The sequence below is a fragment of the Heliconius melpomene genome, chromosome 13, assembly GCF_056956725.1.
Source record: "Heliconius melpomene rosina isolate 202511_hmr_F chromosome 13, ASM5695672v1, whole genome shotgun sequence".
NCBI lineage: Eukaryota > Metazoa > Arthropoda > Insecta > Lepidoptera > Nymphalidae > Heliconius > Heliconius melpomene.
Genome location: NC_140401.1, coordinates 15,696,072 through 15,712,094, shown reverse-complemented (window position 1 = coordinate 15,712,094; position 16,023 = coordinate 15,696,072). Strand labels below are relative to the sequence as shown.

Here is a 16,023-nt window from a genome sequence, read left to right as displayed (position 1 = left end):
TATAGTTTTGAGTTGAAGTAGGACAATAGGTATGATATATATAGTAAACATTATATTTTTTAAGCTTCACGCTGTATTCAGCACGATAGACAGAGATATGGAAAATGTGTCTAGTTAAATAAAATTGTATTATTGGCGACTAAAGTAGTTAATTTCTACTCCATACTTTATTTTTTCGAGTATAAATAGATACAAAATAATTTGTTTTGTCATTTTTTATTCAAATAGATAACGATTATTAATAATTTTGGAAATGCTTACATTTATTTTATAATTAGCCCAAGTGACTTAAAATTTGTAGTGTTTGTTTTTATCTGATAATGTATCATTAAAATATTTTTTTGTTATATTTTTTAAGCATAGCAATACTTTATTTAGTATTTCCTCAACGTAGCATGTTGGTAACGTTATCAATACAATCTGTATAATACATTTGAATAGACTTAATTACGTACACTGTTCACTTCTTTATCAGTCTCGTACGAGATAACTTTTCACTTACTCTATATTTCATTGCTAGTTGGCAGAGCTCAACTATTTTTTTATATCTTTACACATTGTGACGTATTTGTATATATTTAATTTCAGTTAATTATTAATTAACGTTTCTGAGTTCGGCTTTGTACCGTGTGGTATGATTAATAATTTAATATTGTAAGTTAGAAGTAAGATTTCGTTTCATTTTGTGACGTAGTTCTGTTGGAGATTATTGAATGTGAATATAATTATAATAAATGCAAAGAAATATTCAGAGCTTTAATTATAATAATTTTGAATAGAGAGAGTTGTGTTTTATTATATTGATTGATTTTTAGAGTCATCCATCAACGGTGATTCGATCCCAACTGTAGAATTAATTATTTTCATTTGCTTGTTCTGGGGCGCGGCGCCAGCGATGAGTTCTGCCATTCAACAAGCAATGTGTCGAATTCGGGCAGGATAGAGTGTCTTGACACTGAAACCCATATTTATAAATCGGTCTTAATTCAGAGATCGATCTTGTTGTGCCGTTTTCATTCATAGGTATAGGTATAATTTATGACTGAAAACGGCATCTCAAGATCTCAGGCTTGAGAGTGGCTTCGCTCGCGGGCCTAAGTTCTTTCTGCCTAACCTGCTATAAGCGAAATACACCGTGAAGGTGATAGGTAAAATTTTAATTTACGCACGCTATATTTTCACAAGTAGGTGTTTAAACGGAAGGAAAAATAATTTCATAAGAACACAACAAAAAAGAAATAAATTTAATGTTTTTAATCCAAAAATGTATTTATATTATAATTACAATCCAATCATTAAAACGCATCGACATCACACAGTTATTCACAATTTATAATTCCTATACAGTTTACAACTAATATTAATAAATTCGAAACGAATACCCTAAATAATTGAAATTTAGCTTCACTAATATGTTCTTAAGTGTAGTGGACTTGCAATTAAGTATATATAGAGAAATGGAATGTTACAAACCTTTATAAACTATCGGTAAAGGAATCACAATTAATATTAAAACACCTAAGAACTTTATTTACACACAGTTTAAGGAGCCCTTTTCATAAAAAAGCCGATTGCTAAAAGATACTATTTTTTTCCCCTAGCCTACACCATCCCATTGTTGGGCAAAGACCTCTCTCCACTTCTTCCATTCCGGTCTATTTAGGTTCTAAAAGATAGTATGGTGGTGATATTTAAAAACGTAATAATTTCGTTCTATAAATTTGATTATTTTTTGTTTTTATATAAATATACAGTACGGTCAACAAGTCGTGGCCGTACTGAAGCTGAGCTTACTGAATTTATGCGCATTGTACCTACACTAAGGAAGAAAATATTCTAAAGTAAGAAAAATCTACGCAGTCGTCTATAGCTAACTTTAGGGTGCCCATGACTTGTCGGCCGCACTGTGCCAAATATTAACTGTACGTCAAAGATAAACGGAACTTGAAAATCATTATTATTAATATTGTTTTAAGTAGAACCACCGCATTCAGGTAAAATGAGTGGACTCCATTAAACATTTTTTTGAGACAAAAAGGTCTTCTAAAATGGCTACTAAGCATTGGCGCTTTACATTTTTGTAAACATTTACATCAAATATACACATCGTCTTATAACTAACTTATCTAACACTAAACGAATAGGTTATAAAATAATTTTAACACTTAAATGTATATACGATAATATTTAATTATTTCATTAAATTCAATCCATGTCATTGTTTTAAAATTCTTCGGCCACACTGAAAAACTAAAAAAAAAATCTGATAATTGCATTTTTGTACTAAATTCCGTCGGTATTATTTATTATAGAGAAAATGTAATGAAAAGTAGATACTAATATATTTTATTTACAATTTTGCAGAGTTGGCCATTATTCCTATATTTACTTAATGTACACAGATAATACACACAGAGTAAGTACAGAATACAAAATGTGAATTATTTATAAATAATTAAAGAAGGTATAAAGGATGATGGTTATTTCACAATATAAATAGTTAATTCATTTAAATACATTTAATGTTAATTTAACACTTATCTATGTATATTATGCGTGCCATTTAAATGAAATATTCTAACGTTACATTTGAGCCTTATTTTGTGCTCGCTGCTGCTTCGGATATGTCCATTCTTTATATTACAGAACAGTACGGTCAACAAGTCGTGGCCGCTCTGAAGTCAGCATTTATGAACTTTTGCGCATTGACTTGTTGACCGTACTGTATATTTACTTATGGTATTTAAAATATTTATATCGGGTTTGTGCGAATCCGTTGTGCTATATTGGAGATGAACTTATTCTATTGTAGGTATATTTAATTGATATTCCGTTTTAACATGTAACCCTTGCTATGATTCATTTGATAAAAATAAATTCTCAATTTTACTCAAATTAGGTAAGTTATTGTGGATTTCTTATAAAACAGATTTTATCGTACAGTGTTACTGTTTGTCGTCAGTTACGGTGAGTAATATTAACGGATTAATGAATTTTGTTTATTTATTATTTATTTTTTTTACAAATATCGATACCGACAGCATAGATTATATTCTATTATTTTTTGTTAATAAAGTTGACGTTATATAGTCATATGAAGATTTTAAAAATGAATTAGTTTGTTATACAAAAATAAGATAAAATTGTTTTTTTTTTTTGTATTAATTATTCAATGTAGTTTAAACAATCGTACAAAGCAAACACGCTTGATTCTATCAGAGCTGTAATAAAGTAATTACGGTTTCTTTCGTGCATTACGAAAGACTTTTGTACTAAATGAAATAAGCTATAGCTACACATGAAAATAAAAAAGTTTTTTAAATATAAAAAACTGAATATTATAATAGGTAGGTAGGTACATGTGTAACTATATGTGTATGGGGAGTTGACAGCTGGCATCCAGTAAGTTAGTAGCGTGTGCAGGTCGGTCATTGGAGGCGCGGCCAGTACTGGTCCTGCGCGGGCACGGCCAGCGGCACCGACACGCCCGCGCCCAGCAGCCCGCCCAGCTCTGTGGGGCAAACATTATTAGTAAGGTGACACCTTAAAAGCTGGACGAACAGTGGGTGAAACGAAGTGTATTTCTTAGTGTTTAGTTTTTCTTATGTTAGTAGATTGAAATTTTAATATATTGTAAAGAGATAGAGGTAGAGATAGTGAAAGTAGACAACATAAGTTTTATAAAAAAACCGCTAAAGAAATTAGCTATTGACAAACAGTGTCAGCACGTACCGGGCGGCGGCGAGGCGGCATCGTGCTGGTAGCCGTGCGCGTAGTGCGGGCGGTAGGCGGCCGGAAGCTCGTAGCGCGGATAGCCCAGGAACCCGCCGCCCTTGCACAACTCCTCGCCCTCGCACGCCTCCCCTGCGCTCCCCACGCCCACGCCTACCGCGCCCGACATGCCGCTGTAGCCCATTGGGGTCAGCGGGCTAAACAAGTAATATAGTTTATTATTTTGTAGTTCTTATTTGATCCAGATGAACAATATATTCTCGTAAGTAAGTATATATATCTATTAATCTAGGTGTACCCAGTAAAAAATAAATTTTACTCGTGGCGTAGGGGAACAAGTGTATGATTGTAAGTGCCACCGATTGAAGGTTCGTTCTTCACTCGAGGAAATGAAATATTTGTTAATATTTTCAGTTTTTCACTTTGTTGAGTTCCCCCACTCAACACGTAATGCCTCCAGAGGATTCTGGATAACGGAAAATGTGGGATGAGAGAACGGTTCACAATTACTAGGTTCCCTCTGCCTACCGTACCGACAGCGAAATATGAGATAAATCGCGAAGCTGAAAAAAGACCGATCAATCTCACCTATAGTCGACATTGATCTGTGGCTGGTAGGCGTGCTGCGCGTGCGGCGCGTGAGGCGCATGGGGTGCGTGGGCCGCGTGGGCCGCATGAGGCGCGTGAGGCGCGTGAGGCGCGGGCGCGGGCGCGTGAGGCTGGTTGTGCCCGTAGCAGTCGGGGCTGCGGCGCTGGCTGCGGATCTTCTCCTCCCGGCGCCACTTCGCGCGCCGATTCGAGAACCATACCTTAATGTCGGGTCGTGTTAACAGCGCGTTTCGCGCGTTTCGGCTACAGAGCCCTACCATTTTTTATTGTTTTATGATGTTCAACATATTTAGGTTTTAGAAGCCGTCGTGGTACAGTGGCACAGCGTGTGGCTGTTATTGCGACGGTAGTGGATTCAATTCCCATTCTAGAGAATTAACTATTTATTATATTCATTTTTTACTCTGGTAACAAGATCTTGGTCGGAGTTGAGTTTGCCACTCAACACGCGATGACTCGAAAAATTCAGCGGAACATAGAGAACGCACCAATTTTAATTTATCCATTTATTGTTAATTATATAATTGTATCATAGAATAATTTGATTAATTTAAAAACTTATACGGAAAGAAATATTTGAAAGAAAAATTTCAAAAAGCAACAGATATGTCAGCTTACTTGTATCCTAGCCTCGGGCAGCCCTATCTTCGCAGCGAGCCGCTCCCTTGCGAACACGTCAGGGTAGTGGGTTCGCTCGAATTCTGTAAGAGAAGACACATAAAATTACTTTTCTTTGCGTATTGGTCTTATAAACTGGTGTTTTAAAATATTGGATACTTTATAATACCTATAATAAGCTCAATTTAAATTATTATTTATTTAAAAAATATAGTTTTTAATATGTACGGTTATTAAACATTTGTGGAATAAAAGAAGTGACGTCAAAAACAATAAAGGTATCTACATCATATCCACATAAAAACAAGTATTCATAACTTATATTCTGAAATATCTATATAATCACCTCTTTCAAGACTGTCAATCTGTTCGTTGGTAAAGCTGGTGCGGTTGCGCTGCAGCTTGCGCTTGAGACGCAGCCGCGCCGCGTCCTCGTCCGCGCCGCTGGAGCCCGCGTTCGAGTTGTCGCCAGAACCTGTCTCGTCTGAATGCAGGCCTTCCAGACCTTCTAGTTGTTCTTCACCTGTACATGTCAGTCATTTTGTTGCAATTATTATGTTATTTTTAAGGAATATTACACATTTAAAGGGAAAAAAGAAATATTAAAAAAAGTTATATTTCCGAAGTCTGTAAAGAATATCAAGATTTCCATCTTGTATGTTAACAGTTCTATATGTTTATTTGAAGGATTAACGTAATATACTATTTTTTTGCTGAATGGGTAGGCCGGGAAAACCTGGTATGCCTTCTCTATTTTCCGCTAAGTTTGTATCATTTACATATTTAACAATGAGAATAGACATACAACTAAAGCGTGTAGCTACTGTCTTACAGCCATAAATTTATTATCCTTATAGATATTCCGACATACTTCATACAAAAAATCTAAAAAAACATACATTTCCACGCGTAAAATTAATTTATCTCTAATAATGTTCAAAGCTGAAATTCGTACAAGTCACATAATTCAAACTTTAACTTATGTAACATTAAATTAACGCAGCACCATTGCTACATAGACAGATACCTACCTATATATAAAGAATAATTTTACTAAACCACCAGAACCACGAGCCAATTTCTGCGGTTTATCTTCTTCGTCTCTAAGAATTCCGAAACAATCTCCAAAACTTGGCGGCCGCGAACTGAACAAGTAATAATTAATTCCCCAAACAACCTCGATAACGGTGGATTTATTCGAGTTGCGATTTTAATCTCCTATCCGTGTTCGTGATTTATCCCCTATTTTACATAATACGTAGTTAAATGCGGCGAAATGGCGGCTCTACGTAATGCCTGTCTGTTCTATTCACGCCATACCTATTGACGTTATATGCATTTGAAATATTTGAGCTTAAAGCTTTTCGGTTGTAACAATTTTAATTATAAACTTAAGATCGGTTGTGTCACAGGAGCACAAACGTGACAGGTTGTAGGTTCGATGCCCACTCGAGGAATGAAATTTAATATTTTCATTTCTTCGCTCTTGTGTTGAGGCAAAGCGTGGCGTTGAATTCCGCCACTCAACACGCAACGCGTTCAGAATTCTGCTGAAAATGGGAATGGTGTTTCTGAACATTGGGGTTCCGTCTGCCTACCCTGCTGTGTGCGGAATACACATACAACGGGATAAAACTTAGTAATTTTTATTAAATTATGATTTATATTAATTAATGTCAAACTATTGTATGAATATTTCATAATCAGACATTTTAAGGGGTGTGTAGTGGGAAAGCATCCCATTATAAACGCGATAGTTGTGGATTTAAACCATCATAAATAAATACTTTAAAAGAACCATTTAATATTCAATACAAATAGTTGCGATATAATTAATAGATATAACTGCAAACACCTGTCGTATTCAATTTGTCGGTCTACCTGTAACAGTAATTATACCTATAACTATAATATATAACTACTTATTTGACTGGCGCAACTTAACGCCGGGTTCGTCTTGTCAGAGAACGAAAGTAAAAATAATTAATTTCCTCTAGTGGAAATCGATCCTACGACTACAATACCACTGCGTCACGACTGGCGTTTATTAAAATAATTAATTTTATAAATTTAATTGCGCTCCTTAAAGCTAAAAATAGAGGAAAATGTGAATTTTATTTAAGAGTTATTCTGCGGCGTGTCCGCTTTCGTAATCCGCCAGTCTCGGGGGGTGTGCAGCGCGCGCGAGCGGTCTTGGTAATTGGAAATATAATAATGTAACTTTATGATAAAATATTTTAATTAATTATGGGTCTTTTAAATTATAATATTTTATATACTTAATATTTATAAATCCTAAGCTAAAGTAATTTTGATACTAAACTGAATAAGCCAACTTTAATTATAAACGTAAAAACATTTATTGGACAACATAAAACTAATACATGTAGAAAAATATTGAAAATGATTATTTAATTAAATTGCAGGTCTCTATTTTAAAACATATATATCTCTTGTAAATCAATTTGCTCTGCGTTTTATAAATTAATGAGTTTTTTTTTCCTAAATATACACGTTCAGTAAGAGCATTATATTTACGGAGGCTTTCACAGCTAGTAATCTTTGGAAATCCTCTAAGGTCTATTATTCTTAGATCCTGCATGCAGTGTACTAAATAATTTTGATCTGTTTGATAAAATATATAATTTGCAACAACTTAAAAAATGATAATTAGTGTTTATTAATAAACATTATAAAAACTTTTAAAAAATTAAAATGATAATGACGTAAGTAATAAGTTTTGTACTAACTTAAGGCTCTATTTGACTATGACTATTACAAAAAAACGTGGTGATATGAGGCCGTCGTAGCGCAGTGACATGAGGGTGTGACTGTAACACGACCGTCGTGGGTTCGATACCCACTCGAGGAATTGAAATATTTATTTAAATTTATATTTTCATTTCTTCGCTCTGGTGTCGAGGAAAAATGCGGCGCTGAGTCCCGCCACTCAACACGCAATGCCTCCAAAATTTAACGGAAAATGGAGAACGGAGTGTCTTAACACTAGGTTCCCTCTGCCTGTGCCGCTGTGTGCGTAATACAGCGTGAAGCTGATTTATTTTTTATTTACATGGTAATATACTTAATTATAATAACATACACATAAATTGATTTAACAAACAAAATTCAAACTAGACTAAACTAGCAAATAAATTAAATTCAAGTGTCAAGACTTGTCGCGCACCGGGCCGGGTGGGGAGAGGGGGTCCGTAACGTGGGCGTCCATGCGGAACAGCGCGATAAGGCGGGCCTACCACGTAACCCCACGATAGCGTTATCAAAAATGTGTGTCCAATGATATTGTAATGTCCCAAGTCTTGGTTGTAATTTAACTTTACTGTCTTTTTGGTTCTTCGTTTAACAAAAAAAAAGCAAGGAAAGAAGAAAAAAGCACTTGAAAATCGATATTTTAATCTATTTTATGTTTTTTTTAGAAATTACACACAAACATATTCAATATTTTTGTCTAGTAAGCCAGTATACTTAAAAAAAAAATATCAATTAAGTGCACTTTTTAAATAATACCCTATGTTTAAATAATATCAATAGTATATTATTTAAACATAGGCTCTATAAAATCTTGTAAAAAAATGTATTTTTATATAGTTCGTAATAGAGTTCCAGTGGTAGCGCTCTCGGCGCTGGCTGGAGTGTTTTCACAATGCTCCGATAGCGAGAGCTAGAGAGTTTGCTTTACTGAAGCACTATGACATTTCATATTTTTAAGAGTAGGTAGGTATAGCTTGATTCTATTTATAGGTAAATTTATTTACTTTGAAGACTTTAATGTTTTTTGAATCAATCAATTTATTAGAATCAAACACACACAGCAAGGTAGAGGCAGAGGAAACCTAATGTTAAGACACTCCTTTCCTCACTTTTTGCCGAATTCTGGAGGCATTGCGTGTTGAATGGCAGAACTCAACGCCGCGCTTTGCCTCGACAACAGAGCGAAGAAATAGAAATACAAACGTAAATAAATATTTCACTTTCTCGAATGGGGATTGAACTCACAACTGTCGCGTTACAGTCACACCCTTGTGCCGCTGCGCCACAATGCCTCGAATTTATAATTAAATATTAAAAAGAAATTTTAAAAAAATTACTATTTTTCTTAATGTCTTACATATCTCTTCAGATAAAAAGGAATATATTTAAACGTTATGCTCATTTAAAATTATTGAAAACGGAAAACCTAACGCCACGGTGAACCACATCCACTATAAATTCATTTTACCCTAAGAGGTGGATGATATCGATAGAAATAAATAATATTAATACTTAATATAATATATAAAGATTAATTCAACATAAATTCAAGACCGTATCTACGTCCAATGTTAACTTTTTATCAGTGTAACGGGATGACATAGGTACATTTCTTAATTATAAGCCCACCCACTTCTCATCGCGAATATGACACCTCGAAACACAATCCTGTTTACAGATGACTTATTTATATTTCCACCGTCACGTCCAGGGTATAGAGGCGTCATTCCTCTGGCGTTTAATATACCGGTGGCGAAATGTCATTCGGTGTATCAGAAGGCCATCTGTCAGTCGCGGGAAAACATTAATGTTTCATGAAGTAGATCCGTATCAGATAATAGATGTGTCTATTTGACGGCACTCAAAATTAGTCGGGACAGGGTGGATATGTCGCATTAATGGTTGTGAAATATTTTTTTTTAATATATTTATATCTCTTTACATGTTTCGACGTGGGTATGCAGGTTAAATATATCTAATTATCTCCAATAAATGATAATATATTTAAGGAAAACATCACCTTTTCACTATAGATATATGCACAATTATCTTAAGTAAAAACGTAAATAATTTTTGAATTCGAGTCAATTGTAACATACAAATATGATATGAAATAAAATATCAATTTCAATAGTAAAGGATGATGTTTAATTATGGCACAGACTCTACATTTTAAATAAAGGAGAGGGGAAAATGTGACATTCGGTTTCAACCCCCAACATACCATAGAAACCAACCAAACTAAAAAAGATTGATATTATTTTTCATTTTATCATTACATAATTATAACCTATATCACAAAATGCAGGTAATACTCATCGTAAAGCATATATCATTCATTGAAAACATAAACTAAATTTAACTCCAAATCATCAAATTCAAGATCGAACCATATAAGTAACGAAAATACGTACCGCTTTTCATATTAATTCCCACCAGTGAGCAAAGATATCGGGTAAGTAATAAACAAAACGGTGGAACCTTATCGCAAAAATGTCATACTGATGTTCAGCTATTCCCCCGCGCATTCGGGAAGGTGTGTTTTGTTCTATTATATCTATCTATCTGTATTTATGAAACGTCAATATCTGGGATAAGTTTGGGGGTGTATCTATCGAAATTTGTAGCTACTTATTTATTTAAGTATTTATATAGTTATACCTATTATAGTTTTTCATATAAGAATATGCACGTAAATATTTAGTTTTATCATCCTTCTGATTTACTGTATAGAACCATTTTTATTTGGCTAGTGCAATAAAATTATTTCTGATAAGAATTTTCTTTTCAAAAGATATCAACATTGTAAAGGCAGAATTCACTAAACTTGAAAATACTACAAATGACAATTACCTATTTCTATTTTCTTCTACTTTCATGCTTTTTTTTGAAAAGGCACTATTAACAATCATTTTCTTAATTTTCCATATACTAAGAGACATATATTGCATAATCGATGGGAGATATCGTAGTCTACACTAGAATATATGTAATCACATTCCTTTATTTGGGACTCTTACACACAACCATCTATTCACCAAGATCAACGATTGCGTCAATTAATATTAATAAATTAATTTGTATGGAAATAATATTACAATTAAAAAAAAAACAATTGAATGGGTTAACAGTTATCATTTATCAGGCAATAAGTATGAATCCAGCATTAGCATTGAAGTCACGCGTCGGCCATTTTGTGCAAACGGCGGGAAAAGAGCGCTCGAGCGCGCAGGTGTTTTGTAACCGATAGGACGCGACGAGCATTGCGAATTTATTTCATATTATACGAATATTTCTGAATGAATTATATATATATTTTTATATAAACTATTCTTTATTTTATATTGTTAAGTAAATAGACATAATAGACACAGAGCTTTTGCTTGGCAGTGAACGGTGGTAGTGGCTTCAAATTTGAAACGATTTATTTATTAATTGGTGGAAAGTTATGAGGGTATAGCTTTAAAAAAGTTCTCTTTGACTATTTGATTTCTAATGGATGTATGGGTGAATCTAGAAAGAGTTGAGCTTAACAGTATAATGTCTCTACTTAATAGGGACTTAATCTTAAGAGCTGATTTTTTAAACATATTCATTAAAAAGGCTTAAAAATAACTTTAAACAATTTGTTTTGCGATGCCCAATACGATAATAGGTTGATATTAATAATGAAATATATCTACTTATCTAGATGAATAATAGAAATATCTGTTGCATCTATAGAGGTCGAAAACACGACCTTCAGCAGTCATATTGTTTTTATTTAAAAAAAATAATAGATATAAAATGTGTTAAGCACATAAGAACTAAATAAAGTAATATTTGGTATAGATTTATTTATTAAATTAGAATTAAATATACTCAAAAATTATCTCAATTTCACTAACCACAGCAAAAGTATTGCTTTACCATTCTTCGTTTCTTAGGCACTACACGTACAGATAAGACATATCCGCAGTATAGGTAAGTACGGTAAGCACATATACCACGTACCTAGTAGTACACGGTACAGTCTCGGTGTAGTATAATTATAGGAGTTGTTTACGCGCGGCGCGCAGTGGGGCGTCACTAACGCGGCCCCGCCCACGCTCGCTTTTTACCGCATTATTTTACCTTGCAACCTTGCTCTATCATATTGATGATGGAATATTCATTTATATTGGAGTCGGACTTATGTATGGATATTATCGTATATTTGTAATTTTAGTGTTATTTTTGTGGAGGGTAGTATGGTTTCTTTATTTGATGGTAAATTGAAAGCTCGATGATGTGAAGTAAAAGCTTAATTAATTGAATTGGGCTATTTATTAATTGATGTAGGCTAGGTGTTTTATTAAAATGTCTAAAGTCGAATGTTTTATAAAGAAGAGCAGTTCTGGTACCGATTTTGTTATATACGGCAGCAAAACTTGGGTATTACAGAAGAAGAATGTAAAAAGTTGGATATGGAGATGCGATCTCTTCGTAGGATATACGGAGTCACTTTAGTTGACCGAATATGCAATAAAGAGATAAAAGAGATACACAGAACGACGTGCACTAGCGGGAATGTCACGGGGATAATGAAGAAAAATGGTTATTTCTTTATCTAAGAAAATTTAAAACATCAATTCTGTTTTTCTTCCAACTTTTCCCGCATAGCAGTAAAAATAGGCAGAGATAACCTTGTGTTCATGTGACCCAAGTTAATTTTACCAGAGTGAAAAAAATTTCATATACTTGTACATACGGTTACTGAATTCATAGCTTTAATTACATGTAAACGAGACAAGGGGTTCCAAATCGCCCTATACGAAACATTTTCATGTTGTAATCCTATTTCATGGCTTATTGGCCCTTTGTGCTATCCTAATAATCCTAAATTAGAGAAGTGTTCATGTAATAATGAATATTAATATTTTTTTTATTTTTTAATGAAATTAAATAAAATAAGTATACTTAAGTATATATATTTTTAAAATATTGTAATTATTATCTGTACACAAATAAATATTGTATTTTTAATATAATTATATGTAAATAAAAATAATTAAATTAATAGCAAAGCAAAAAGCACTAGCATTTTGATATACGTTATTTTCTAGACCTTCAGAACTTAGGTAGGTACCTATATTAAAAATATAGTAATTATTACAAGACTTTCTCTATAAATATTTTAGTTAAAGTAATAATATTACTTAAAGGTTATTGAATTGAATTCAAAGTTTTCTTTTTAATTCATTAAATTAATTCACTCTCTCTAGCGTCTGTAATGCAGCTGTAAAAATCACGTCGCAAGAAACTAATTTCATTTAAGTAGCTTCTATTAGTTGTAGATATAAAATAAACCTTGTCTCAAGATGGTAAAATTCAATTAAAGGAATTTTAGTTATGTTGATAAGTATTATCAAAATGCATAATTTATTGCATTTTTTATAAATTTTAAGTATTTTAGTATCTATATTAACTCTCACTTTGGAACAGCAGTAGTATCTATCTATATTTATTTCGTTTACTGTTGTGTATTTAAGTTTTTTTTAATCATTTGTTCAAAGAAGTTTAAAGAAGCCAAAGTAAACTTACAAAATTCAAAATAACATGGTTTCTTCTACCCAATTTAAGTATATAACTTTTAAACATACATATCCATAGCCCTTACATATTTTATATAATTACATACGAGTATATCCATTATAAGTACGTACTAAACGTATATAAATATCTCTTTTAAGTATTTCCATAGACGCTAACTCGCAAATTAACAGCTATAATTACACGTAAGCGGAGGGAGGGTTGGAGCAGCCCTTTAACGAACATTTTCATGTTTTAATCCTGTTTCATGCGTTATTGGCCTTCAAACGCTTTGTGTCGTTCGCGGAACCACTGTGCGCTTTAGTTTGACCATTCGAATGAGTGCTTTTGTAATTGTCCAGGGTTTATCTTGTTTCTAATGTGAATACTGAATATGTAGTATTTACCTATTAAATTACAAATAGCTTAAAAATATATATAGATAAATATATATATATATATTTTAATATTTTTTTATTATTTCATTTAAAGGGCGGCGTTCAGTTCCGCCATTCTATAGACGATGTCTCGTAACTCCCTATGACCTTTTTTATAATGTTTCAATCTCGTTACACTTGTGCCTAACTCTGATTGATATATACATTATATCAACACATATTTAATATTTATAACTTACTATGATTTACTAGTATAGTATTTTTATATATAGTTATTTATTTTTAAGTTACATGAAAGTGGGTATGTTTATTTTCTTTTTATGATTGGACTAAAACAATTTAATCGTGCAAAAAGTAGAATTTTAATTAAAGACTAGATTTAAGTAAAAAAAATATTTTATTTTTTTCTTCGATTAATTAATTTCTCCAATGTTCTTAGAGACTTTTAACAAAACGTAAATACAGTGCAATTTTCATATTTAAATTGTTTGGTTAAAAATGGTTTTCAGCTTGCTTCTTTAACTGAACAGCATACAGGAATAGACATAATAAACATTTCCCTACATCCTCCATACGACTTTTATGATTATAGTGAAAATATTATTCTGGAATCTAAAAAAGTACGTACCTATGTTAAAAGGGAATCTCTTTATTTTTATATTAAGAAGTATCTCATCGCGATTTTCGATTTCGTAAATAACTTCAGTTTGTTGTTTTTAAATAACTAATTATATATATATATATACCTATTAAATATTTCAATCGAATCATATTAAATCACGCACAGTAATTCGTTGAATGTACATTCCTGAAAGGGTGGTGCTTGTACGAGTGGGTAATGAAGGCGGATTTAATTGCTATTTTGCGTGTACAGATTTGTATGGGGCTCCCATACCGTAACAGATCTACCTATCCGGCCTTTTGTTACTTCGGTTTGTGTTTTACCGTATTATATTGTATGTTAATTGAAAATTTTATTCATTTTCCAAGAGGAAGTGTTATATTATATTTTTGTTTAGTAGATTAGAATGTTTTCTTTATGATTTTTTTAAAAATGAAGTATTATTAATTAAATAATAGCTTTATTATCCTGCATATAACAAGAATGGCAGAGGGAGCCTAGTGATAAGACACTCCGCTCCTCAATCCAAATCTTAATTAATCAGAACAAATATTTCAGACAACAATTTGAAATACCAAATTTTAAAACATAAATTAATTATCATATATTTGGCCCTTATAAGAACTGTTATAAAAAATAAAATCTTAATCAATTAACTACGAAATAAAAAACAGAATCCACCAGAACACAAAAATCCCACCTAAAATTAAAAAAAAAACCTTTCACTATAAATATACCAAATATGAACCCGCTTTACAAATCTCTCAAATAGCCGACCCTGAACAGCTTACTAAGCTTTAACCAGCAACATAGACTTTAATCTTATAAAAACCATTCATATTTGAAACATACCTTGCCTACCTACCTACCTACCTACCTACCTTTTATAACATACCTTGAAACAAATATAGCTAAGATGGTATACCGAAATAGAAGGGCTCTATATGTCTATATAGGTATAGATGAGTACGAGCAGCAGATCAAAGGGTTAGAGCCGCTTGCCGCACTTTGAGCTCGCCGACGTATGTAGTATGTGGGATTCAGCCTTATGTTCACATAGCGTTATGTATCTGCATTTTGTTTGTAAATGTGTTGTGTCTATTTATTATGTGTTTGTGTATTTATGTTAATTGAGGTATTTATGGTGAAATGCTTAATTGTAGATTTTTCATTATGCGTAATGGTTGTGAGTTCAAATTTCTGTGTTTTCTTACCTTCACACTGTATATCTCATAAGGAAGGTAGAGGGAAACTTGGAATCTAGTTAAGGCACTCCTTTCTAATTAAGATACTTCTGTTCCCACTTTTAGTCGAATTGTGGAGGTGTTGCGGGTTGAGTAGCGGAAATATTCGACACCAGAGCGAAAAATGAAAATATAAAATATTTCCTCGAATAGCAATCGAACCCAAAACCTGTCGCGTTTACAGTCACACGTTTCTGCCTTGCGCCATGACTGGCTTCTATAATGAATGAATAATATAATTTTGCCTTACAGTGAATACCTACCGATTTTTGGCAACTTTTACTTATTCTCAAAGAGATATAAGAAAAACCATATATTATCTGTATATTATGCGACACTTTATATGCAACTGGGTGTTGGACATGAGTTACGCAGTAGACATATATAAATAAAATATACGGCTGTCAGTTTGTCGCTGCCAACGTGTCGATATGGAAATTCGATGGCATTTGTTTTTCCTTGCTACGGCTACGAGTCC

The 16,023-nt window shown here is 32.8% G+C and overlaps 1 protein-coding gene across 4 annotated transcripts in view; it reads right to left on the bottom strand.

The window, feature by feature from the left end:
- Nucleotides 1-1,229: 1,229 nt before the first annotated feature.
- LOC146533134 (paired box protein Pax-6-like) overlaps nt 1,230-16,023 on the bottom strand; it is a 46,369-nt gene continuing 31,575 nt past the window's right edge. For 3 of the 4 annotated variants that reach the window (XM_085195886.1, XM_085195884.1, XM_085195887.1), the window contains exons 6-10: nt 5,306-5,482; nt 4,960-5,042; nt 4,321-4,541; nt 3,733-3,929; nt 1,230-3,511 (exon numbers count right to left, since the gene is read on the bottom strand). In XM_085195886.1, the coding sequence (XP_085052012.1) occupies nt 3,429-3,511; nt 3,733-3,929; nt 4,321-4,541; nt 4,960-5,042; nt 5,306-5,482 (761 nt within the window). In that variant the 3' untranslated portion in view covers nt 1,230-3,428. The remainder of the gene's footprint in view (nt 3,512-3,732; nt 3,930-4,320; nt 4,542-4,959; nt 5,043-5,305; nt 5,483-16,023) is intronic. The other variant, XM_085195885.1, reaches the window with a different exon arrangement.